The 21,987-nt window shown below is 66.4% G+C and overlaps 1 protein-coding gene across 6 annotated transcripts in view; it reads left to right on the forward strand.

Annotated features, from left to right (window-relative positions):
• The window catches only part of BAIAP2 (BAR/IMD domain containing adaptor protein 2), a 62,753-nt gene that overhangs the window by 34,390 nt on the left and 6,376 nt on the right, over nucleotides 1-21,987 (forward strand). For all 6 annotated transcript variants that reach the window (XR_006211005.1, XM_042965736.1, XM_042965737.1 and 3 more), the window contains exons 4-13: nucleotides 4,115-4,176; nucleotides 4,951-5,022; nucleotides 5,583-5,720; nucleotides 14,758-14,910; nucleotides 17,271-17,486; nucleotides 17,641-17,842; nucleotides 18,370-18,571; nucleotides 19,504-19,572; nucleotides 19,960-20,122; nucleotides 21,818-21,852. Coding sequence is in view for 5 of the 6 variants with exons in the window: in XM_042965736.1 (XP_042821670.1) it covers nucleotides 4,115-4,176; nucleotides 4,951-5,022; nucleotides 5,583-5,720; nucleotides 14,758-14,910; nucleotides 17,271-17,486; nucleotides 17,641-17,842; nucleotides 18,370-18,571; nucleotides 19,504-19,572; nucleotides 19,960-20,122; nucleotides 21,818-21,852 (1,312 nt within the window). In the remaining variant the exon portion in view is untranslated. The remainder of the gene's footprint in view (nucleotides 1-4,114; nucleotides 4,177-4,950; nucleotides 5,023-5,582; nucleotides 5,721-14,757; nucleotides 14,911-17,270; nucleotides 17,487-17,640; nucleotides 17,843-18,369; nucleotides 18,572-19,503; nucleotides 19,573-19,959; nucleotides 20,123-21,817; nucleotides 21,853-21,987) is intronic.

A 21,987-nucleotide genomic window follows, 5' to 3' on the forward strand; every position in this document is an offset into this window, starting at 1 on the left:
AAACCCGGTTTTTCGAGTTTGGGACTCACCTGTGCTGTGAACCCGGGACATAGCTTCCCAGGGCCCCATGCGCCTACACAGAGGAGTCCACGGGGAGGGTCTGCAGCCACCTCTTTCCTGGGCAGCGGGTCCCGGAAGGGTGTCCCCACCCCATGCTGTCCTTCGCGCATGGGAGATGGCGTGGAGGGAGTCGCGGAACCCCAAAATCAGACCCAGCTCCTGCGAGGGGGGCTCTAGGGACCCGCACCAGCTTGCCTTCTGGGACCTGGTAAGGGGACAGGTGAGCATTAGTGCTGACACCTCAGGTTTGGGCTCCTCCTGGCAGGGGTGAGGCTGCCCTGCAGCCAGCTTGGGGCCGGCAGCGCCCCAGGGGCCCAGTGGCTGGTGGGGCTGTTCACCAACCCCCCCCCCCGCCCCCGCCCCGTTCCTGCAGCTGCGTGTACAATGCAGTTTAAAAATTGACTGTGTGGGCTGGTTTGTGCAGCCACGGGCCTGCAGCTCAGAGCCGTGTGTGCACTGGCTGCGTGTTCCCCAGCGTGTGCACCGGCAGCTCGGCCACGGGCCCCGGGGCGCCTCTGAGCGTGTCTGCAGCGGGGCGCACAGCAGGAGCCCCCCAAGGGCTGCAGGTGTTTTCGGCCTCGGGCGTTCACCGTGGTGCTTACTGCTGTCAGTTGTTTGTGAGCTGGTGCGCAGGCTCTCCGGGAAATACGTGCTTTCAACGTGACCTTGACGTTGACTTCTGATTCCAGGGTCTAGAGCTTGGCCGATGCCGTGGACGCCGCCCTAGGCAGGAGACTTTGCTGGACCATGTGAGAACGTGGACAGGCTGCTTGCCACGTGTCTTCCTTCCGGACTTGATGCCCCTCCAGGGGGCTGTGGGGGCAGAGGAGTGTGGGTGAGGGTGGTGCCCGCAGGCTGGGTCTGGGGCTCTCCCCATGCCCCCCAGACCTCGTGCTGTGTGGGTGCTGCGCCCCTTGGCCTCCGTTTAACCAAGTCCCAGATGCCCGCAGCCAGAGAGCCCAAAGGTGTGTCCGAGGGCCCCAACCCTCGGGAAGACCCCTGCGTCACAAAGAAAATCCTAGGTGTTTTCCCGATCTTCGGGCGAGGGGCGTTCTGGGAAACTTCCAGAAGGATGCAAAGCACAAAGAAGCAGAACGAATGTGGGGCTGCCCCTCTGGGGTCCTGGACTGCCTCTGAGCACCCGGGGGCCGGGCCCGTGGATCTGGGTTTGGGACACGTCCCCTCCACGCACACCAGATCGGGTGTGCACGGACGGAGGGCGATGCCCAGGTGCCGGTGGGGCCGCGGGTCTGCACTAGGCAGGTGGCGGCAGCCTGGCCTCCTCCGTGGGGCTGCCCTGGCTGGGGCCCGTGCGCTCCTGTTCATCCCAGTGGCTTTCCTCCGGCCAGCGCTGGGGACCCGGGCCTTCACGTCACCTTCCGTCTCCTGTGGCTCTTGGCCTATTCCCTAGCACGTCAGACTCCCAGGGTCAGGATTGGGTGGGAGTAGTGTCTCGACCTCTCCTGCAGGGGTGAGTCAGCTCAGCCCCTCGGCATGCGGTCAGCCATTGGCCGCGTGGGGTCACAGCTCCGACCTGACCACAGGAAGCCTCGGTGGAGGCAGGGCCTTCTCCCCAGGGCCGCCCCTCCCTGCCCTGCCACGTCCCACAGCACCCTCAGGCCCGAGGTCAGACCAGGAATGGGAGTAACTTGAGGACCTCTGGGTCCTGCCGGGCATGGCCCATGCCGTGGCTCTGGTGCTGGCGTCTGTGGTGGTGCCAGCACGCCGTGGCACTTGTCGCGTCGAATTAGGTGGTTTGTGTACTGGGAGCTTCTGGGGTCTGCCTCCATTGCCTCCCAGCTTGTGGGTCCTAAAGACTACCCGGTGGGACACAGCTCTGGTCTGGGGGCCACGTGCTCACAGCCCAGCCACTGAGATTCCTGTGTCCGTGGGGCCGTGGCAGCATGCAGGTCTGAGGCCGAGGCTCACACACACCCTCTCTCACTGGCACACACACGCCAGGGCCGTGGCAGTGGCCCTTCCGGGGGCAAGGGTGCCCCTCCTCCGTCCCAGGCCTCCCACAGGCCAGGCCCCAGACTGGCAGGCATGAAGGGGTCTCTGTACCCGTTGGGCTCAGTGTTGGGTGAGGAAGAGGGCTGGGTCAGCCTTGCAGGGCCTACGGTGGGACAGCGGGGTCCCGGCTGCCGGATGAGTCAGTCAGCAGAAGTCTGCGTGTCTGGGGCCGGGCGGGCATCTGGGGACGCATCCAGTGGCCCTGAGAATCGGGGTGAGTGAGCTCAGGCCGAGGCTCAGGGCCCCGCAGGGTGGGGTCCCACTCGCTCGAGCCGAGCCTGGCAGTCTGTGCCGAACAGCGGGTCTGTCTGTACGGCTCCTGGTCCCAGCCAGTGCTCAGCGTGCCCTGTGGCCCTCAGGCCAGGATGGTGTCAGCGGCCCGTGGAGCAGCCAGTGAGCAGGAGAAGCGGGTCTCCCCGGAACCCCGCTGTGCTTCTGGGAGGGAAGGCGACCCCGGTGAGGCCGTCCGTGCGTCCAGTGGGCGGCACGACCCCGCTGAGGCTTCTCACAGAGGCCACAGGAACCGCTTTCCGCTTCTGGCCGGCCTTGCTGGGGGCCAGGGTTCCCCTCGTGACTGCCCCCCGAAAGGATCCTCTGGGTCACGTGACCCCGGGGGTCTCAGGCACAAGCACAGAGGGCTCGCTGGCGTGGGCGGCACCTCAGGGACCGGGTTTGTCGGAAGTGCCTACCCTCGAGGGCAGAGCGGGCCCCCTGCTCCATCGTGTCCACAGCACGGGGACGGTGTTTGCTCCACGAGTGGCCTCCAGGGGAGGACCAGCCGCTCAGGTGAACGCAGCCTGGCTGCCCGTTCCAGCTCTCCCCTCCGCCCTGGGTGGGGGTCCTTCGTGCCAGTGCTGGGGGGGCAGCTGGGCAGCCCTGAGGGTCTTGGGAGGGAGGTGCCACTGAATGGTCTCCGGCCTAGAGCTTGTGTCCTGTGGGCACTGACTTGGGGGCGGGTTTTGGGGCTCTGTTGACCCTGGTTGTGTCTTGAGCTGCACGGCGTCCCTCCCTCCATGGCCACAGCCTGGAACGCTCAGGGCTGTGCCCCTGTCGGTCACAGTGACCACGCCTCAGGATGGAGCTGTGTGGAACCTTCAGGAGCTTTGGGAGAAGGGAGCGCTCGGCTGAGCTCCCTGTCCCCAGAGGCCTGTCTCCTTCCCCTTCGTGGAGCTGCGCGGGCCGAGTGGGGTGTTGGGGGCGCCTCGCGGCCGATCGTCTGCTACCGAGAGAGAGAGAGTTTGGGGTATGGGCTGATATCAGGTCACCCAGAAACCTTCAGAGTCCCGGCATGTGCCCTGCCTGCAGGTGAAGTGAGCCGTGTCCTTGACACGCAGGCTGGAAACAGCCTCTGGGTGACGGCCTGCGCCTTTGTGCTGCCACGTTCAGTTTCCTCGTGTGTCTCTGGAGACGGGCCCAGGACACGTCAGTGTCCCTGAAGCGTCGCTGCTCCAGAAAAGGTGTTTGGAGAGCTGTGCCACATGCTCCGATTGTCCCCAGAGGCCCTCGTGAGGTCAGCCAGGCCTGTGCACCTCGCATACCTCCTCGGGTGCCCTCCCCTCTGGGGCCTGCAGCCAGGTCTCGTGTTTGCCCCAAGTAACGCACACATTTGTTGGCCCTGGTGGCAGCTGGGCCCAGAGTGGGCGGGGGGCAGTTGTTGGGGGCTGTGCGTGAGAACGAGATGCGGGATGAGAGCCGCGTGTGCTCGGGGCTCGCTCGTGGGCTTGAGGCGGCCTGTTTCTCTGTCGTGAACCTGGGCTCAGTGCCGACGCTTGGGGACTGTGACCCCTCAAAGTCACCCGGTGATTGTGTGCTCGAGGCCTGGCCTCCCTTGTCATTCTAGAATCTTCTGTCTCACTTCGCTGGCGCCATCAGGAGACACGGTGCCCTCTCTCCTGCCCCTGGCGCACTTCTGCCTGTGGGCCCAGGCGCCTGCGCCCGCCTCCGGCACCCTGGTCCCCTGCCACGAGAGGGGTGCGGGGCGGAGGGCCCGTCACGCAGAGTGCTTAACTTTGCTCTCTTCTCTGCCTTCCTGCCTTTCCAGGAGACGTTCTCTTTCAGATGGCTGAAGTCCACAGGCAGATTCAAAATCAGTTGGAAGAAATGGTGAGACCCCCAGGGTGGGAGGGTCAAGGGCAGGAGGGCAGGTGGGCAGACGGGCAAGGGCAGGCAGGCAGGCCAGTCAGAGGTGAAGGGGAGAGCCGGCTGTGCACCATGGCCACACGTCCACCTGGGGACATTGCATAGTGGCCGCGCTCAGAAAGATGCAGATGTGCTTTAGGCCCAGGACAGGAAGTCACATGCTGGGGAGGAGGCTCGCTGTGGGGACCAAGTACATACAGAAGGACACGGGGGCACAGGGCCCAAGTCAGACAGGATCCCACAGGGGCCAGGTGGGGACACAACGCATGACGGGCCTGGGGAGCAGCATGCTCCCAGGTCATACGGGCCCAGCCAGGACCCAGCGGGTCTAAAGCGAGGGGTCACTCAGGCCTTTCCCGGTTTGCATTCAGGCCCGTGGCTCACGTCAGCGCGAGTAACTCCCCAGAGCAGGCAGGGACAGCAGGGAGCTGTTTCTGTCCCCCCCACCCCCCACTGGGAGCAGAGTCCCGAGGCCATCAAAGACCAGAATGGTCTGACATCCTGACCTCTGTTCAGCTGTCGGTCCTGGAGCCTCCCGGCTCCTCTGGGCCCACCTGTCTGTGCAGGGCCACCGGCTGAGGGATGAGACGGGCCCCTTTCCCCTCGGGGTGGCCAGTGTCCCGGGTGCTGCGGTGGCCGTCCGCCTCTCCCGGGCTCCCTGCCCCCTTCCCTGCCTGCCTCCTGCCCCGGCCTGCGCCTCGTGTGGTGCTGACGGCCGTGTGTTCTGTCCGTCCGCAGCTGAAGTCTTTCCACAACGAGCTGCTCACACAGCTGGAGCAGAAGGTGGAACTGGACTCCAGGTACCTGAGTGTAAGTAGCTCTGCCCACGCCGGTCGGGTCACCCGCGCCGGACCCCCGCCCCCGTGCACAGGCTGCCGGCTCGCTGGGGGCTGGCCTTCCAGCAGGGTCCCTGCGGGCCTCCGTGGCCCGGTGGGCGGGGGGGTGGGGGGTGGACGCCTGCCTGTCCTGCTGCCCCCCCCCCCCCCAGCTCACTGCTTTGGGGAAGGACAGTGGCACGGTGTTGCCACCCCGCGGAGCCTGCACAGACTCCCCGACCTGCTGTAATTTCACCGTCGTCCCCCCCGATGGTGCCCGTGCTGGCATCACCCTCCGCCGCGGCTGTGGGGCCTTATGTGCCGGGCTCTGGTGGGTGTGTGACAGGACTTCACGCTCTGGCTCTCGGTGGCACAGGAGGGGACGAGGCGAGACCCGGTTTTCATCTCTGGGAGCAGAGGGCCCCCGAGGCCCTGGCCTCACTCTCCCCTCTCGGCCCGCCGTCCCTCGGTGCTGGGGTGGCGGCCGCCCTGCGGAGAGCGGGAAGGGCCGGCCACTCACGGGTCCCCGCTCTGTGCTGTGTGCTTGGACCGCAGGCTGCATTGAAGAAATACCAGACGGAGCAAAGGAGCAGGGGCGATGCGCTGGACAAGTGCCAGGCCGAGCTGAAGAAGCTTCGCAAGAAGAGCCAAGGCAGCAAGAACCCGCAGAAGTACTCGGACAAGGAGCTGCAGGTAGGGCCCGGCCGGTGCCGCGGCGGCCTCCGTGGGTTCGGGGCAGCGAGCGCCGCCCGTCCTGGAGCCGGCACGCGGCCCCCGCCCTGCTCCCGCCTCCTCCGCGGGGCACCGGAAGGCTGGCCACCAAAGGAGCAGAGACCCCGGGGACAGCTTCCTGCCCCGTTCCTCTGGACTGTGCCTCGGAGGCAGACCCCAGACTGGCAGTCTAATCAGCCTGTGGCCGCCCGGCCCCAGGACTGGGCCCAGAGCCCTCACGGGCAGACGCCGGCCGGTCAAGCGTCTCAGCGGCCCCGCCGCGAGAGGCAGATGGCACGGGAGGGGCTGGCGCTGGTGCGGCTTCCCTCACTGTTGTGCCCGGCCCGGCAGGCGTCGTGTCCTGAGCAGGGCTAGGATTTAGGACAGCACGGCCCGTGACGGGCACGGGCCCAATACACCTGATTGGCCGGAACCCCCCGGCCAGTTGACACAGATCAGGCCCAGAATACCCAACCCCCGAGGTCACACGACTCGGATAAGGAGGAGACAAAACAGGAAACCGCAGGAGAACCTGTCCCAGCTGCTTCAGGGGAAGCACCGCGGGGACGGGCATGAGCCCCTCACCTCCCGGGGCCCCACCCTTCGTGTCAGCCGTCAAATCGGCACCCCGGAGGTGCGCCGCGCCCCTGCTCTGGGGCTCCTGTGTGCGCCCACGGGGCCTTGGCCGCAGGCGGGAACTGACTGGTGGGCCGTGGGGCACGCGGGGCACGCGCCCTCCCTGCGCCTGGTGCCGACGAGAGGCCCACCTGCTCCCCGACGCAGTCCCGCCTGGCGGCGAGCACGGACCGGGCAACGGCGGGGCAGAGCCGTCGCCCTGTGTGCGAAGCGGCGCAGCCCCGTGAGGGAGGGGAGGCCCCTGTCGCAGGGCAGCGGCGGGGACAGCCCTCCTGCTGCTCTCAGCGCGCCTTTCCCGCCTTTCCCGTCTCGGGCTTGCCCGTAGCCCGTCACTGACCTGTAGGGCTGCCACCTGAGACCGTCTGGCTGGGTCCCTTGCAGCCCAGCCCTGTCGGGGGCCAGTATGAGGCTGAGGGGTAGAGAAAGCCTGAGGCCATCTGGCCGGGGGCGGGGGTGGGGGACCGGGAGCCTGCGCGCCCCTCTCCTCGCGGCCCTTTTTCCTTTTGGGTTAGTTGAGAAGTGATTCACGCGCGGAGCCGCCGCCGCACGTGGACGGTGAGGCAGTGTTGAGCGTATCCGAACAGCCGTCCCCACCCCCCGTTTTAGAGCATTTCCGGCACCCCAGAAACGAAGCCCTGCCCGTCAGCAGTTGTCCCCTCCCCCAGACAGCCAGCAGTCAGGTCTGGGCGTCTCGCGGGAACGGGGTCACCCGGGTGTGGCCTTCTGCACGTGGCCTCTTGCGGTCGACGCAAGGCTGTCGGAGCCCGTCCGTGCTGTGGCCTGTGCTGCGCTCCCCTGTCTGGCCCTCGTGGAGGCTCTGAGCCCCGGAGGTCTTCCAAGGGTCTGCAGCACGAGGGTAGAGGGAGGGTGTGTCAGCGCCTGGGTGGTGGGGGGGGGGGGGGTGGGTTACGCTCCACAGGGAGCCTGGGGGCACCGACCACCCCCTCCCCTCCCCCCTCCCTGGGGAGGAACCCGGCTGTGCGCTGAGCCTGTTTGGGTTGGTTTTTGCCTGGGGGCTGAGGGCCTGGCCCGCACAGGGAAAGGGCCCATGACTTTTCCCACCAGGATGAGTGAGACACCCCCCACCCCCTTCTGCTCTCTCTGCCTCCGTTTTCCAGGGCGCCTGCCCCACGCACCCTGTGTTCCGAGGACCAGCTCAAGGGGCTGGGTGCTGTGGTCAGGCCAGGCTGCCGTTCACAGCACCCCCAACCAGGACACCAGGAGTTCTGCCTGGGGGGATGTCAAGGCCACAGACTCACTTACTTGCGCCCAGCACTTAATTCCTGTGTTCACAGTTCGTGGGGGGCTTTAGAGATTGTCCCCAACCCCCAACCCTAAGGAAGAGCTGGGGGAGGCAGGTGTGGGGGTGGGAGTCTGACCTGTTGGGCCCTTGGGCCTTCGTCCTTGAGCTGACAGGAGATGGTCAATGACCCCAGGGAAGGGGGGTGACCTGGGTTCCAAACACAGATGAGGCCTTTTTTTCCCTGCTCCTTTGGAGACTGTTTTGCTCCCAGGAGGCTCTCCTGTCCGCAGGGCCCCTCACCAGGAGGCCCGGCCCTATGCAGCCCGCTGGGCAGCATGTGCAGGTGCAGGCAGGTTCTGCACCCCGGGACTCACACGGGGGGCCCTCCTGGGGGGCCCTCCCGGGGGTCCTCAAGCTGCACCAAAGCCCCTGTCCTGACAGCTTCCTCTCGGCAGAGCAGGGGGCTCCAGTGAGTGATTGCAGGTGTGGGTCTGCTCAGTGCTGCGGAGAGGGGGGTGGTCTGTCCTGAGCCTTGATTGCTGGGATCCCCTGGCTGCCGCTGAACCCCCAGCCCCCACGTCCTCCTTCCCCGACTTGAGCTTCGTGTTTGCAGAAACCCTCGGCCAGGGAGAGCAGTGAGGCTGCTCGCCAGGCAGGGGCCCGACCTTCGGAGCCCTTGGCAGGCAGTTCTTTGCCCTCCAGGGAGGCCGACTGGCCCAGGAAGGGCCCCCACACGCTCTGTCCTACCCCGAGGCCTCTGGGCCCGTGGCCAGGCTGGCGGCCCGAGCTGCACCAATGACAGGCCGTGCAGGAGCGGTGGTCACTGCCTGTGGAGTGGGGGAAGGTAGGGTTGCGGAAGACGGAGAGCGTCCGTCTGTCCGTCAGGGGCAGGTTCCCTGTGAGTGGGACTGGGTCAGAGCCGGCCCTTTTCAGGAACTGCTGGTAATTGAGACTGTGTTTTGGGATTTCCACGAAGAGAACTGATTTAATTATAGGTCAGGCCACAGACGCTCGCAGACATTTGGGGCACTAAGTAGGACGAGGGCTCCATCTGGAAGCGGGGAAGGTGCTGGTGCTGTGCTCACGGCCAAGGCCACTGCCCAGACCTCCCGGCACCCGCGGAAGTGCCCGTCTGTGTGAAGGGGGCCGGAGGGCACGTGGCTGGCGAAGGGCGCGCTGTGGCGGCAGGCCTCATGCAGCCACCCTGAGCCTCTGGCCTTCCGGGCCTCAGCTGCTGTGTCCCCTCCCAGGCAGGCAGGTGTGAGTGGCTACACCATGGCCTGTGTCGGGGCCCTCAGAGCTTCTGGGTGATTCTGAAGGACAGCCGGTCCCGCTGGCCATCTGGTGGTCCCAAGGGCTTCTGAATGAGGGTCCGGGAGGCTGGTATGAAGTGTCGTGCTTCCGTCCCTGCAAACCCCGTAGGGCCAGGGTCAAGATCTCTCCTGTTTCTACCATTTGTCTCTAGCCACAGCCCTGCTCTGACTAGAACATGACCGAACACCCTCCAAGGGGTGTCGCGACTGGTAGAAAATCCGGGGACGCGTGGTGGGTGTGTGGTGGGCTGGGGGCCACAGACAAGCAGTGTGTCCTTCCCAACCTGTATGCGGGCTCCGCACTCGGAGGGACGGGCTGCCAAGACCCCAGGCAGTGTCAGGGCCCCCAAGGCAGAGGTGAGCGCCCGGGAAGAGAGAACTGGAGACAGAGTGGCGGACCCCTGCGCAGGGTCACTCGCGTGTGGGCCAGAGCTGCGGCCAGAGCACAGGGGGCCGTGGGCAGCCTCGTCCTTGGAGCCCCTGATCTGGGCAGCGTCCGGCTTTTGAGGAGGGCAGAAGGGGCTGGGGGCTGCAGGGAGCGCCGGCCGGATCCCCCTCCTGTGCGATGCGGCTGTGGGAGGAGCAGTGGCTGAGGCCCGGCTGGCCAGTTGTGCTGGAGGAGAGCAGGCCTACCTCGGGAGCCCGTGGGGCAGGCTTTCCTTGGGGCCCCCGGTCACTTTGCTCCCCCGCTCACTGGGTTCGCGTGTTCTGGGAGGCACACACATCTAGATCTCAGTCTGGGAAAGGGGGAGATTTGTTCTATTTAAAGGGATGTGTAATTAACAAAGCAAAAACAAAATAACCATAATTTAGATCTTCAAAAAAGATAATGGCAGAGACTGGTCCGTTAAGATGTGGCGTTTGACGCCCTGCTGGTGGTTCAGAACCTTTATGGGTCTCTTGCTCTCACTTTTAAAAATCTCTTCAACACCAAAGGCAGCCTGTGGACGAAACCGCTGGCCTCCGCGGTGCAGGCGTTTTCCTTCCTTGGAGGTAAATCGGGGGCCCTCGCTGGGGGAAAAACCAGTGTGGGAAACAGAGACCGTGTTCCCCTGTCAGGGCTTACATGTCCAGAGGTGCAGGGGCTCAGGGTCCCCGGGACAGGCCAGCTGGGGAAGGACAGTCTGTTCCTTTGAACTTGTTGGGCCACTTCAGGCCCCACATCTCTCCCGTGGCTGCCCACTCACCCCCAGTTCTCCCGATGGAGCCGCGCAGGGGCTATGGCCTCGATGGCACCGGGAGTGATTCGGAGCACCTGCGGCCGTCAGAGCTGGAGGGCACCTTGGAGAGCAGTGTTGGGCACATGCCCCCGCCATTTCACACCCCGGAATGTCTGTGTTCGGAACGTGAACAGCAGGGAGCATTGGTCTTAATGACGTGCATTGTAATAAATTCTTAATAATCTTTAAACAACACGCTCTGTTTGAACGTACATAGCACGTCACTTCGACGTGTCATCGCTGCGGGAAACGTTGGTGAGGTACGTCACGTCCTTTTCCTGTTGAGTCCGTGAACTCGGGTGTGGACTTTGAGCTGTAGAGCCTCGGTGGCTGCGGGAGGCAAGGGCTCCCCTGTTGGGAAGTGCCAACAGGAGTGACGGGGTTCGGCCCCTTCGCTTCCCACGTGGGGAAGCCAGGACCCAGAGGGCTTTGCAGCCGAGTAGGGTGACCCGGCAGAGCCGGTGCTGGAGCCCAATCTGACCTGCTGGCCACGCAAGGCCATGGCTCAGGTTTGCCGAGACCCGTCCCCTTGGGTCTCCGGGACAGGCTGATCTGTGGGCCCTAAGCCTTTGTCAGAGCATCTGGCCTACTGGTGTGGACATAAGTGGCCCCACGCTCCTTCCTGGGCCTCTGGGCACATGGGACGCTGGGCATGGGGGTGCCGTGGGCATGTCGTGTGCTGGGGCAGGCACGAGCAGCTGGGGTCTGATGACAGCAGTGAGCCCTTTCGCCAGAAAATGGGAACCCCCGGGGCTCAGGGAGCCCTTCCCCCCACGGGCCTGTGGGCACGACGGTGTGGTGGCCTCAGCCCTGAGTCTCGCTCTGAGCTCTCTTGTCGAAATGAAACTTTAAGGGTCCAGCCGTGGCCCAGCAGATTGAGGCTGGTTGAGGCTTTGTCCGCTGGCCTGTGGCGCCAGGTCCATCAGCCTGGAGAAGGGGCGCAGGCCAGCTCAGCGAGCCCCAGGGCGCCGCTGGCTGCGGCCAGCGGGTCCCCCGTCACTGAACGCATCACGGGCGTCCGATTTTTGCTGTCCCTTCCCTGAATATCACGGCCGATCGGGTTCCTTCTGGTCTCCTGGGAGGAGTAGTTGCCGGCAGTGACAGCTGAGGGCCAAGAATTCCACTCTCATTCATGAGCCGTGGGGACCGACAGGGGCAGAGTCAGATGTTTGAGAAACGTGGGAAAGCCACAGCACGGCCATGTCGGAGGAGGTAAAGGGAGCCGTTTGTTCTTGAGGGCCCCTCCCCCACCTCTGAGTCACTGCCCGCTTTGGAGAGGAGACATATGTTCTGATCACTTTTGTCTTCTCGGATTACAGGGCTGTTCAGCCCAGGGTGACTAAATGGGAGCATTCTGTGGTCTTAAATGCTTTCAGCTGGGTGTTTCTATAGCACTGTCACCATAGCACCGCCAAGCCGGGAGCAGGAGAGGCGGGAGTAGAGAGCCGGCCACAGCACCCACCTGCCCGCCTGCCCACGGCAGGGACAGGCTCAGGGCCATTTCCAGCAGCCTGTTGCTAAGTCGTCAGAAGTGTGGGGCCAGGCCGAGTTCTGTCCTCCACCGGGCGAGCCAGAGCGGCCTGGACCCTGTGGGTGGGGCGCCCTCCGCTCTTCCCCCACCCCTGGGGGGGGGGGGAGGGGAAGGTCCTTACTTGCCCACATTTCCAGGGTCTGCCCCCAGGAAGTTGTGGTCTCTCTCCGCAAGGGGCAGCATCCTGGGAAAGGAGAGCTGGCTGTCATTCCTGGAAGGAAGAGGCAGTCCTGTGCCCCCACTGACCGGGAATCTGCCCTGGGGCAGCTGGACAGCCCAGGGGCCCCGTGGTGGTGTAGCTCAGGAGGCTGTCCCGCCTGCTCCCCAGGACACGTGGTCCCCGGGGGTGATGGCGCCTCCCGGGGCAGTGCTCTCCACCTCAGTCCCGCTCCCCCTGAGGCCTGCGCTGCCCCTGGCTGTTCACGGGGCTTGATGGAATAAATGGAAATCTTAAAAATAACCCCCCACTCCCTCCCCCCCACGGGAGGCCACCAGACCCCGATAATGGGGCCAGCGCCCTGCACCGCACAGGCCCGGCGCTCGTGGAGAACACTGCTGTGAAAGAGGTACCACAGCCTAAAAACCCAGAAACCATCTGCAGGTGGGACAGCTGGCTCAAGGGGCCGCGGTTCGGAAGGAGCTGTCCTCAGCTGCGTGCTCAGGGCGAGCGGACCCAGGGGGCCCCGCGTCCCGGTTTCCGCGCTGTCCTGTGCTAACCGTTCACGGTGGCCCCTCTTTTTCTTCAGAGTCCCCGCTGGATGACAGCTGGCATGGAGGCCGGCACTCTGGGCAGCCTCCCCTTGGGCCTCCCTTCACGAGGCTGCGTGCCGAACTCCGTGCACTAGCTGTCACCGGGCGTGGGCCTCCACGTGCCTGGCTCACCCCAGCCCGCCGGCCTTGAAGGCCTGGCCGCTGCTGAGTTGGTGGGGACGCTAGAGCGGCCCCAGGGAGAGCAGGAGGTGGGGGCACGAGGGAGGTGGATTGGGGGTTTTCCTGGGGGGTTAAACCCTGATCTCCTCCTGGAACCTTGCAGAAACTTCTCCTGAGGCTGCCCCCTTATGCAGCTCTCGGGCACTGGGCTGAGTCCCTGTGTGTGGAGTCGAGGAAGGGCTTGTGGGCTAGTGGAAGCCGGTAGGGTCACGGCAGCGTCCCTGACAGGCCCTGGGGGAGTGTGCATGGGACCCTCCAGGCGACATGAGCACTGGGTGCAGGGGGACGGGCGCCTCCCCCCCCCCTCCCCTCCTGGTGCACACGCCCTTCCACCCCCTTCCATCCAGCGAGTGTTGTCTCCTGGGTCTCTGCCCCCGCCCCCCCTCACAGGCACCTCCCGGGGCCCCTAGGAGCGGGTGTGGGTGTGAGCGGTCCCCTTGGCAGGCACCCTCTTCCCGCAGTAGCCGGGTGGCGTCTGAGGAATGGCGCAGGGGGGCCTCGGCCGCCGTGTCCCCCACCCCCGGGGGCGCCGCACACCTGGAAGCCTCCCGGAAGAGCCGCCATGCAGGGGAGGTCCCGCGGGAGCACGTTCCAGAACAGGAGGAGTCGTCCTGGGGCAGCCCTGAGGAACAGGGTGCAGGAGGGGAGAAGGGGGAGGAGGCGGCAGGGCTGGGGGAGCAGAGCAGCAAGCCCGCCAGGGGGCCTCTTACCTTTTCTCCCAGGCTGGCAGGGGTTTGCCATCCCGGTCCCCTCCCCTTTCCGAAGGGAGCCCCTTCTCGGCTGCAGAAGTCCCTCCCAGCTCCCTTCCTCTGCTTCTCTGCTTCTGGGGGGCGAGGGGGGGGGGTGGCCACGCTGCCACCCTGCAGGGGTGTCTGTAGCCCGGGGGTCTTTCCTGGAGCAGCCCCACCTCTGGCAAGAGCCATCCCGGGTCCCCTCAGTCCCACGGGCTGCAGGGCCCTGTGGCCATTTGGAGGGCTGAGGCCTACTCCTCAGGGCTGTGGCCTCCGTGGGGCTGGGGGCGACGGGCTGCCCATTTTGAGGCCCATTTAAGCTGCCCTCGGCGTGGTAAGGTGGGTGGTCTGCGGGGCAGAGGGAGCAGGCCCCTGGGTTTTGGTGGCCCGGACGGGCAGGCCTTGTCGTGGGGCGTCGTGGCTCCCTCACGCTGGCCGAGCCACGCCCACAGGCCGGTCCTTGCCCCCCCCCCACCCCCCCAGCTGAGCGAGGCTGGGAAGGGAGGCGGCGGCGGGAACAGCCTGTTCTGCTCACCTCCTCCGGTCGCCCACGTCAGCTCAGCACCGCCTACCCTCTCTGAGTCAGAGCCGGGGCGGGGGAGGCGCCCCTGGAGGCCGGGCTGGCCCCTGCCAGAGGTGGGGCCGCTCCAGGAAAAACCCCTGGGCTGCAGAGACCCCTGCAGGGCAGCAGCGTGGCCGAGCCCCACCCCACCCCCGCCCCCCCGGGAGCAGAGGAAGGGAGCTGGAAGGGACTTCTGCAGCCGAGAAGGGGCTCCCTTCGGAAAGAGCCCAGACCCCAGAGACCCCAACGCACGCACGCCCTGGAGAGGGAGCTGCGAACCCTGGCGGTGTGCGTCTGGGTGCTCCTGCCTCCCTGTGACGGCTGCCTGCAGTCCTGAGGGTGCTTTGTTTCTGGAAGTTTCAAAAAAATCGGAACGTTCCCGTGCGCCCCAGCATCAAGCAGTGTCTCCTGCGTCCCCTGCCCACCCCCGCAGGGCCTGGGTGTCTCCTGTGCTCGCTGCCCACCTCTGCGGGGTTTGGTGTGGATTAGTCATTCTTGTGCACACAGTGCCCGGTGCGCTTTCCCGCTCCACTGTCAGGGTGGCTTTAGATGCTCGGAATCAGCACCCACAGGCGGTGCCGCGCTGCCACCGGGTCCCACCGTGTGATCCGCCAGCACGCCCCCCACGTGTATGGCTGCTGGGGCACTGAGGGGACAGGGGTCGGCGAGAGACAAGCTCCTGGGGGACAGAGGTGCGGTGGGCTGGGGGGCGGCCCTGGTGTCACTTCTGTCCTCACCCTCTTGGCTCGAGTGAGCTGGCCAAACCCCAGCAGTGGGCCGGTGGGAGGTGCCTCCACCCCTAGCTGAGCCTGACCCTGTGCCGTCCCCCCACGCTCTCTCCTGTCCCCCCCAGTACATTGACGCCATCAGCAACAAGCAGGGCGAGCTGGAGAACTACGTGTCGGACGGCTACAAGACCGCGCTCACCGAGGAGAGAAGAAGGTTCTGCTTCCTGGTGGAGAAGCAGTGCGCCGTGGCCAAGAACTCCGCCGCCTACCACTCCAAGGTGGGGCTGCTCGCGGCGCAGGGGCAGGGTCCTCGTGGGCTCAAGTGGACCGGCTCCCTGGCAGACATCGGGGGCCTGTCCGCCCAGAGCTGTGATGACAGTAATTCTGTGCATTGAGGCTGCCCCCAGGGACACAGCGTTCTGGTCAGAAGATCCCCAGGGTAAACGCTGCAGACGTTTTGAGGCCTTTCTCAGAAACTGCCAGCTGCTCTTTTAGGGACAGTGGCACCGAAGGGTCTCCTCTGAGGAGGGCTAGGTCCTCGGGGAGGGCTACGGTGTGGGGAACTGCAGGCCAGCATTGCGCTGGGGGCTGGCGAGCCCCAGAGGCCACAGCCCCCCGCCCCCTGCACCCCCCCAGGAACAGGCAGATTCAGAGGAGCCCCTGTTCATAGTCCTCAATTCAGAGCCGGGGTGGGAACATATCTGTCCACTGGAACATTCCAGAGCATTCCAAGAGCTCAACCGGTGTGGTGAGAAACCCCAGTTCACATCCTTTTCCCACAAAGGTGCCTGTGGGGCAGCAGGGTAAATGCACATTCACACGCGTGTGCCGGATCTAAGCCCTGCCCTCTGGTCCCCGCGGCCTGGGCAGGGAGGAGGTAGACGCCCCCCTCTGCCTGCCGGGCCGACGCCAGGGCCTGTGCGCGAAGAGAGCCGCGTCCCCTGTGGGAGCTGGGAAGGCTCCCCGGGGCAGCCTCGCCAGCAGGCTTTCCAGAGCAGGGGGGCCACCCCGGCCTGACTCCAGGCTGCGCTGTGGCGGACGTGTGCGCCCTCTGGTGGCGGTCTGGCGGTGTGGCAGGTCAGGGAGAGCGCGGGGACGGAGGGCAGGAGAGCCACGGTCCCCGGGGAGCTGGACCCAGCCCTCCCTAGCGGGTTTAGAGAGGCACAGAGGTTGGGGTACCAGGGCAGGACCGCCCAGGCGCTTCCCAGTAGCAGGCCACCGGGCGCCTCCTACAGACAGAGCTGTTGTCACCGGTTGGGAGCCCCAGTTGGCCAGCCACCTTAGCTGTGGAGCCCTTCTGAGGGTCACGCTCAGCCATGCTGAGCCTGGGGTTGCCCCCATTGGTGCCAGGCCCCTGTTGGCCCGCCTTGTCACCGCCACCCAGAGCTGTCACCCGTTTATCTCGGCCGGGGTCCAGAAGCACTTTGGGCTTGTGGTGGTCCCACGCAGGAGCAGCCCCAGATGTGTGAGCCAACAGACAGCCGCGTTCAATCAAACTTTATTTATGAAACACCCGGCCAGCCCTCAGGCCTTGGCCCGCGGGTCCCTGGTTCAAACCAGCAGGCGATGGAGGGCAGGATCTGCTCACAGGGGCCATTTTCCAGCTTCCTCCAGCTTACCCCACAGACGCCCCCTCCCTCCCAGACACAGGCCAGAAGTGGGAGGGCGAGCAGGGAGAGGCAGTGACGACAGCTGCTCCGTAGGTCCCGGAGACAGCCATTGCCCTGAGCTGAGGAGCACTGCCCCCAGGAGCTCCAGGCTCTGCATGGGACTCAGGTTATGGCATCGGCTGCGGGTCAGGTGGCCCATAGCGGCCACGGTGGCCTCCCGGCCCTGGACCTGCCCGTGTGTTAGGCACAAGGCCCCAGGTGGGCTACAGGGAGCCACAGGCTGCTGGCTGTCCCTCCCATGCTGGGACTCCTCACTACACCGTGGCTTCTCCATCCTTTGTTAGAGCCCTACATTTGTGGGGCTGGCGGGGCCCCGGGCACACCCCGGTGCACACCAAAGGGACATCTGGGCTCTTGGGCCCCTGGGTGCGGGGGCAGGAACACCTAGCACCCCGCGTCTCCCAAGTGCCGCCGGACGGGACCCTGCCTTCCGCATCCTCCCCGTAGCCTGGCGTGACTGCAGCTAGGCCCTGGCAGCTCTGTCCCTTTGCCATCACGGCTCCCGCCCTGTCCTTTTACCACCTGGTTTCTGGCCCTGGAGTACCCCGGGGTGACACTCTTCCCGGGACTTCACGGTTGCCCGTGAAGGCCCTGCCCATTTCGTGCCTGAGTGTGAGCCACTGTCCCTCTTTCTTTCTTTGGGGGTCCCTGCCCCGGTTGGACCTTGGTTTCATCTCAGCCCCAGCGGCCCCTTCAGCACACGGCTCACCGCAGCGTACCAGCCTCTTTCCCGGGTCGGGGTCAGGGACTCACAGGTGGCCCATCTGGCTGTGAGTCACCACCTGGTGAAGAGCGGCCCTTAGCCTTAGACAGGTGACCTCACCTGGGGTGGGACGCATCGCCAGGGGGCTGCGTCCGAGGTGAGCGTGGCCCGGCGGGGCGCCCCCACCCCCCCCGCCCCGCCCCCGCGTGTGCCCAGCCACAAGCCTGCGGCCGGCCCTGACCCCTCCCCGCTTCCTCCGCTCCAGGGCAAGGAGCTGCTGGCACAGAAGCTGCCGCTGTGGCAACAGGCCTGCGCCGACCCCAACAAGATCCCGGAGCGCGCGGTGCAGCTGATGGCCAGCAGCAACGGCTCCGTCCTCCCCAGCGCCTTGTCGGCCTCCAAGTCCAGCCTGGTCATCTCAGACCCCATTCCGGGGGCCAAGCCTCTGCCGGTGCCCCCTGAGCTGGCCCCGTTCGTGGGGGTGAGTCCGCAGCTTCCCGCGAGCTTCCTGGGTGTGAGAAGACGGCCCCGCCCCTTGCACCTGGGGCGCCCTCACCAGGGTGAGGGGTCTCCACGCCGGCCTCACCTGACCGGGCCCTCCCGTGACGCCGCCCCCCCCCCCCCCTTCTCAACAGCGGCTGTCCGCCCAGGAGAGCGCGCCCGTCATGAATGGCATCTCGGGCCCCGATGGCGAGGACTACAGCCCCTGGGCCGACCGCAAGGCCGCCCAGCCTAAGGCCTCGTCCCCACCACAGTCACAGAGCAAGCTGAGCGACTCCTACTCCAACACGCTCCCCGTGCGCAAGAGCGTGACTCCGAAAAACAGCTACGCTGCCAGTAAGGGCTTGGACGTGTCCCTGGTTGTGCCGCGCCCGCGGGGAGGTGGGGAAGGTCTCCAGAACCCCGGGCACGTGTGCTCCTGTGCAGCACCCCTGGGCCCGCATGGAGATACAGTCCTGGACCCTCGGGCTTCGCCCGGCCCTCCTCGTTGTCTCTGGCAAGCCGCAGGCCGTGAGCGCGATAGGTGGGGCCGTGCCAGGACGCCATCGGCTCAGCCTGTGATGGCAGCATGCGGGTGATGTCCAACTGGGCTGTGATGGACGGTGGGATGCCCCTTCCCCCAGCCCGTGAGCGCCTCCCGAGGACGGATGGGAGAGCTGAGGCCGGGCTCCGGCCCGGAATTCCCTGCAGCTGGTGGGCGGCGGTCCGTGGCTGGATCCTTCCTGAGTCTCTGTCCAAATGGCCCCGGAGGCTGGCGAGCGTCCCCTCCAGGCCCACCTGGGGCCTTCTAGCATCTCGCCACCAGGCGGCCGAGCCGACAGGCGTGCGGTCAGTCCCCTCACTCCTGCCCTGTCGTCCCGCAGCTGAGACCAAGACCCTGCCCCGCTCCAGCTCCATGGCAGCCGGCCTGGAGCGCAACGGCCGCATGCGAGTGAAAGCCATCTTCTCCCACGCGGCCGGGGACAACAGCACCCTGCTGAGCTTCAAGGAGGGCGACCTCATCACCCTGCTAGTGCCCGAGGCCCGTGACGGCTGGCACTACGGGGAGAGCGAGAAGACAAAAATGTAAGTGTCCGTAGGCCGGGCCCTCCCCTCCAGCCGTCGGGGCCTCTCGGGCCGCCGGGACTCCGATGAGCTCAGGGACACCCCCTCCTGACCCTGCAGCCTCCAGAGGTCCCGGTGGCTCTGGCTCCTTCCCAGCGTGATTATCCCGCCGTGGGCCTTCAGTCGGAAAATCTTTGTGGCGCAGACGTGACCGCGTCTCAGAACCACAGCCTCTCGTCTCTTGCCAGCCCGTCACCCTCACTGCCCACGTCACCCACTTGGCCCGGGGCCCCGCACACGCACACCGCGGCCCGTCTGGCGCCTTCCCTGCTGTCGGGTGTACGGCTTCCCAGTTGGCCGTCAGCCCCAAAGCCTTCTGCTGTCCCCAAGTCCGTTTCGATCAGCCTTTGTGCTGGGGTTCTAGAAGCCACACGGTCACGTTCTGGGAGCTGTGTCCTCACGGCCTCACTGAGCACATCGTGCAGAGGCTGCACCAGCATCTCACATTCACTGCGCCTCAGGGCTGCCTGGCCGGGTGCTGCCCCTTCCCCCCCCCCCCCCCCAACTGTCATCCAGATGTTTCTGGATGCGGCTGTCGGTGGCGTGGGAGGCTCCCATCCCGGAGCAGAGTCAGCCCTGACGTTTCGTCGGCCCCCAGGCAGCCACACCATCTTGGGAGGGGGCAACGAGGAACAGGGAAATTGGTAGGGAGCCTCAGTCCCGGACACGGTACCCATCTCCCCCCACCAGACAGCTTCTCAGGTGTCGGCGCCCCCGCTCAGCATGGCTGCCTGTGGCTGTGTGGCCAGAGACCAGCGGCTCGTATGAGCTCCCTCTGCAGACGGTCGCAGCCCGGCAGGGACCCGGGGGGCCGGAACCCCTCGCCCCCCCGCCCCACCCCCCCATGCTGGCAGCCCGGCCCTGGAGCTCTCTCACCCGGCCTTGTCTTCCAGGCGGGGCTGGTTTCCGTTCTCCTACACCCGGGTTCTGGACAGCGACGGCAGCGACAGGTTGCACATGAGGTGAGTGTGCCGGCCCCTCGCTCCACAGAGGCTGCCGTGAGAGCAGGGCACTGCGGGGGCACCTCTCCGGGCGGCCCCCGCTCTCTGCTCGCGGTGCTGCCCCCACGCCCCGCACGGAAGTGTTTGAGGCTCCTGGGGTGTGTGGGTGCAGGGTGCTCTGTGAGGAGGGTCTGCGGGCCTCGGGGGTCACCCGGCACTGGGTGGGGCAGGGGTCGCCGAGGGGCTCACGGGCTGCGGGACGTCCCTCCCGCCGCCCCTCCGGGCCCCGTCCACCGGCTCAGGGAGGCCGAGGCCTCCGTAGGGGGCCCAAGGGAGGCAGGGGAGGTGGAGGGCCAGAGGGGGACCGGGGCGGCCAGGCCCCTGAGCACTACCCCTCTCCCCCCGCAGCCTGCAGCAGGGAAAGAGCAGTAGCACGGGCAACCTCCTGGACAAGGAGGAGCTGGCACTGCCACCGCCCGACTACGGCACGTCCTCGCGCGCCTTCCCTGCCCAGACGGCCGGCACCTTCAAGCAGAGGCCCTACAGCGTGGCTGTGCCTGCCTTCTCCCAGGTGAGCTCCACAGCAGGGTGGGGGGTGGGGGGGGGGCCCAAAGGGGCGACCAGCGGGCACCCTCTACAGGCGCGGGGCCCTGACGAAGGCACGGCGGCCCCTCTGCCTGCCCTTTCCTCCGCCGGGGCGGTGGCTGCGGCCGTGACGCTGCCCCGGACCCCAGCTCTTGGGAGGAGCCTGGGCGTCGGCGAGGAGCCCCCTCCTCGAGGCTGTCGGGCTTTGGCGGTCGTGGGTCCGTGTGGATGTGAGCACCTGCACTTGAGACCTGTGCTGTGGCCGGAACCTTTCCGTGTGCGTCTGGGTCTCTGGAGACAGGACCAGGCACTCATGCCCAGGCCACCCGGGCCAGAGGCAGGAGGGCAAGGCCTGGGTCCCTTGTAGAGCCCCTGGAGGGTGTGATGTTGGTCTCAAAGCCCAGGTGGGACTGGGGTGTGGCTGTGGAGGGTACTGCTGGGACCCCCACCGCTCTGTCTGGGGAGGCTCACAGGGTTGGAGGAGCCCAAGGCTTCTAGAACATTTGCTGTGGCTGTGGTGGGAACAGGGGCCAGCAATGCGTTCTGGGTCCCGATGTCCAGGATTGAGCCCCAGCTTAAGGGTCAGCGCGCCCCCACCCCCCTTGCCCTGGACAGCAGCAGGGAGGAGAAGAAAAGTTTTTCTAAGATCTGGGCAGCATGAGTGAAAACCAAGGATCTGGGTCGACGGAGGCTGTGGTGAGCGGTGTCATGGGTGGGTGGGGCCCAAGAAGGGCCGCGCCCAGTCCCGAGCAGTCTCCTCCCAGCAAGGAGGGTATAACCGGCACGAGCTGGGGGAGCTTGTTGCCCACGAGAGAAGCTCACTGTTGCACAGTGAGAACATGTAGTTTGAGATTAGGTGCTGGGAAGCGTCAGACTGGGGAGGTGTGGCTCAGGCCCTTGGATGGAGCCTTCCAGAGAAGGTGAGACTGGAGCTGGAGCTCAGGGAGAGGCCGATCCAGCCTGGGAGAGGCACGGCACCCCGGAGTCACCAGGCCAGCCTGCCCCATGCGGCCCCACCTGGCCCCCCCTTCCCCCCCCCCACAGCTGGCTGGGCCCAGGCGGGTGTGGCCCTGCTCCTCCCACCTCCCTGCTCTCTGGGTGTGGTTTTGGCCCTGAGACAGCTAACACCCCTTGACGGCCCTAGGCCGGGCGGCAGAGATGTGGTGGCTGACCGGCCCCCGTCCCTCAGCCCCACACCCAGGGCCCCACACCCCCGAGGCCAGAAGCCACAGCCGCTGTCTGGGGCTGCAGGAGCCTGCTCGGCCTTGCCAGGCTCGCTTTCCTGCCCAGCCGTCACCCCTCCCCGCAAGTGGCACCGGTTCCGTCCCTGGCGCGGCCCCGCTACCTGCCCAGAGGCTTCCACGCAGCCCCAACCTCACCTGCCTTGGTGCTCCTATTAGGTAACCTGCAGGTGTCCTGGGGCCCCGGCCCACTCACCTCGCGAGTCGCGTATGGGAGGGGCCGGCACCTGGACTGTCTGTGTGTGCCCGTGAGCGTGAGCTCACGTGATCCGTGATCTGCTGCTGGCCAGATGAGGAGATGCCCCCACGCACTTGGCAGGTCACCGCTGTGCACGTACGAGGGGCCCTCCGTGCCCTTGGCTACGGGCAGCGCCTTGCCCTGCAGACCCCACTTCGCCCCCAGAACCCCCAGCCTGACCTGTGTTCCTGTTTCTCCCCAGGGTCTAGACGACTACGGAGCGCGGGCTGTGAGCAGGTAAGGGGCTTTCACGCGTGTCCTGGGGCGCTGGCGTGGGGGGAGCTGGCCCCTCTCACGGGCCCTCCGGGGCCTGCTCCGCGAGATGGGGCTGCAGACTGTGGAGGCCCCTCTCCGGGGCCTCTCTGAGCCACG

Source organism: Panthera tigris, chromosome E1, assembly GCF_018350195.1.
Source record: "Panthera tigris isolate Pti1 chromosome E1, P.tigris_Pti1_mat1.1, whole genome shotgun sequence".
Lineage (NCBI taxonomy): Eukaryota > Metazoa > Chordata > Mammalia > Carnivora > Felidae > Panthera > Panthera tigris.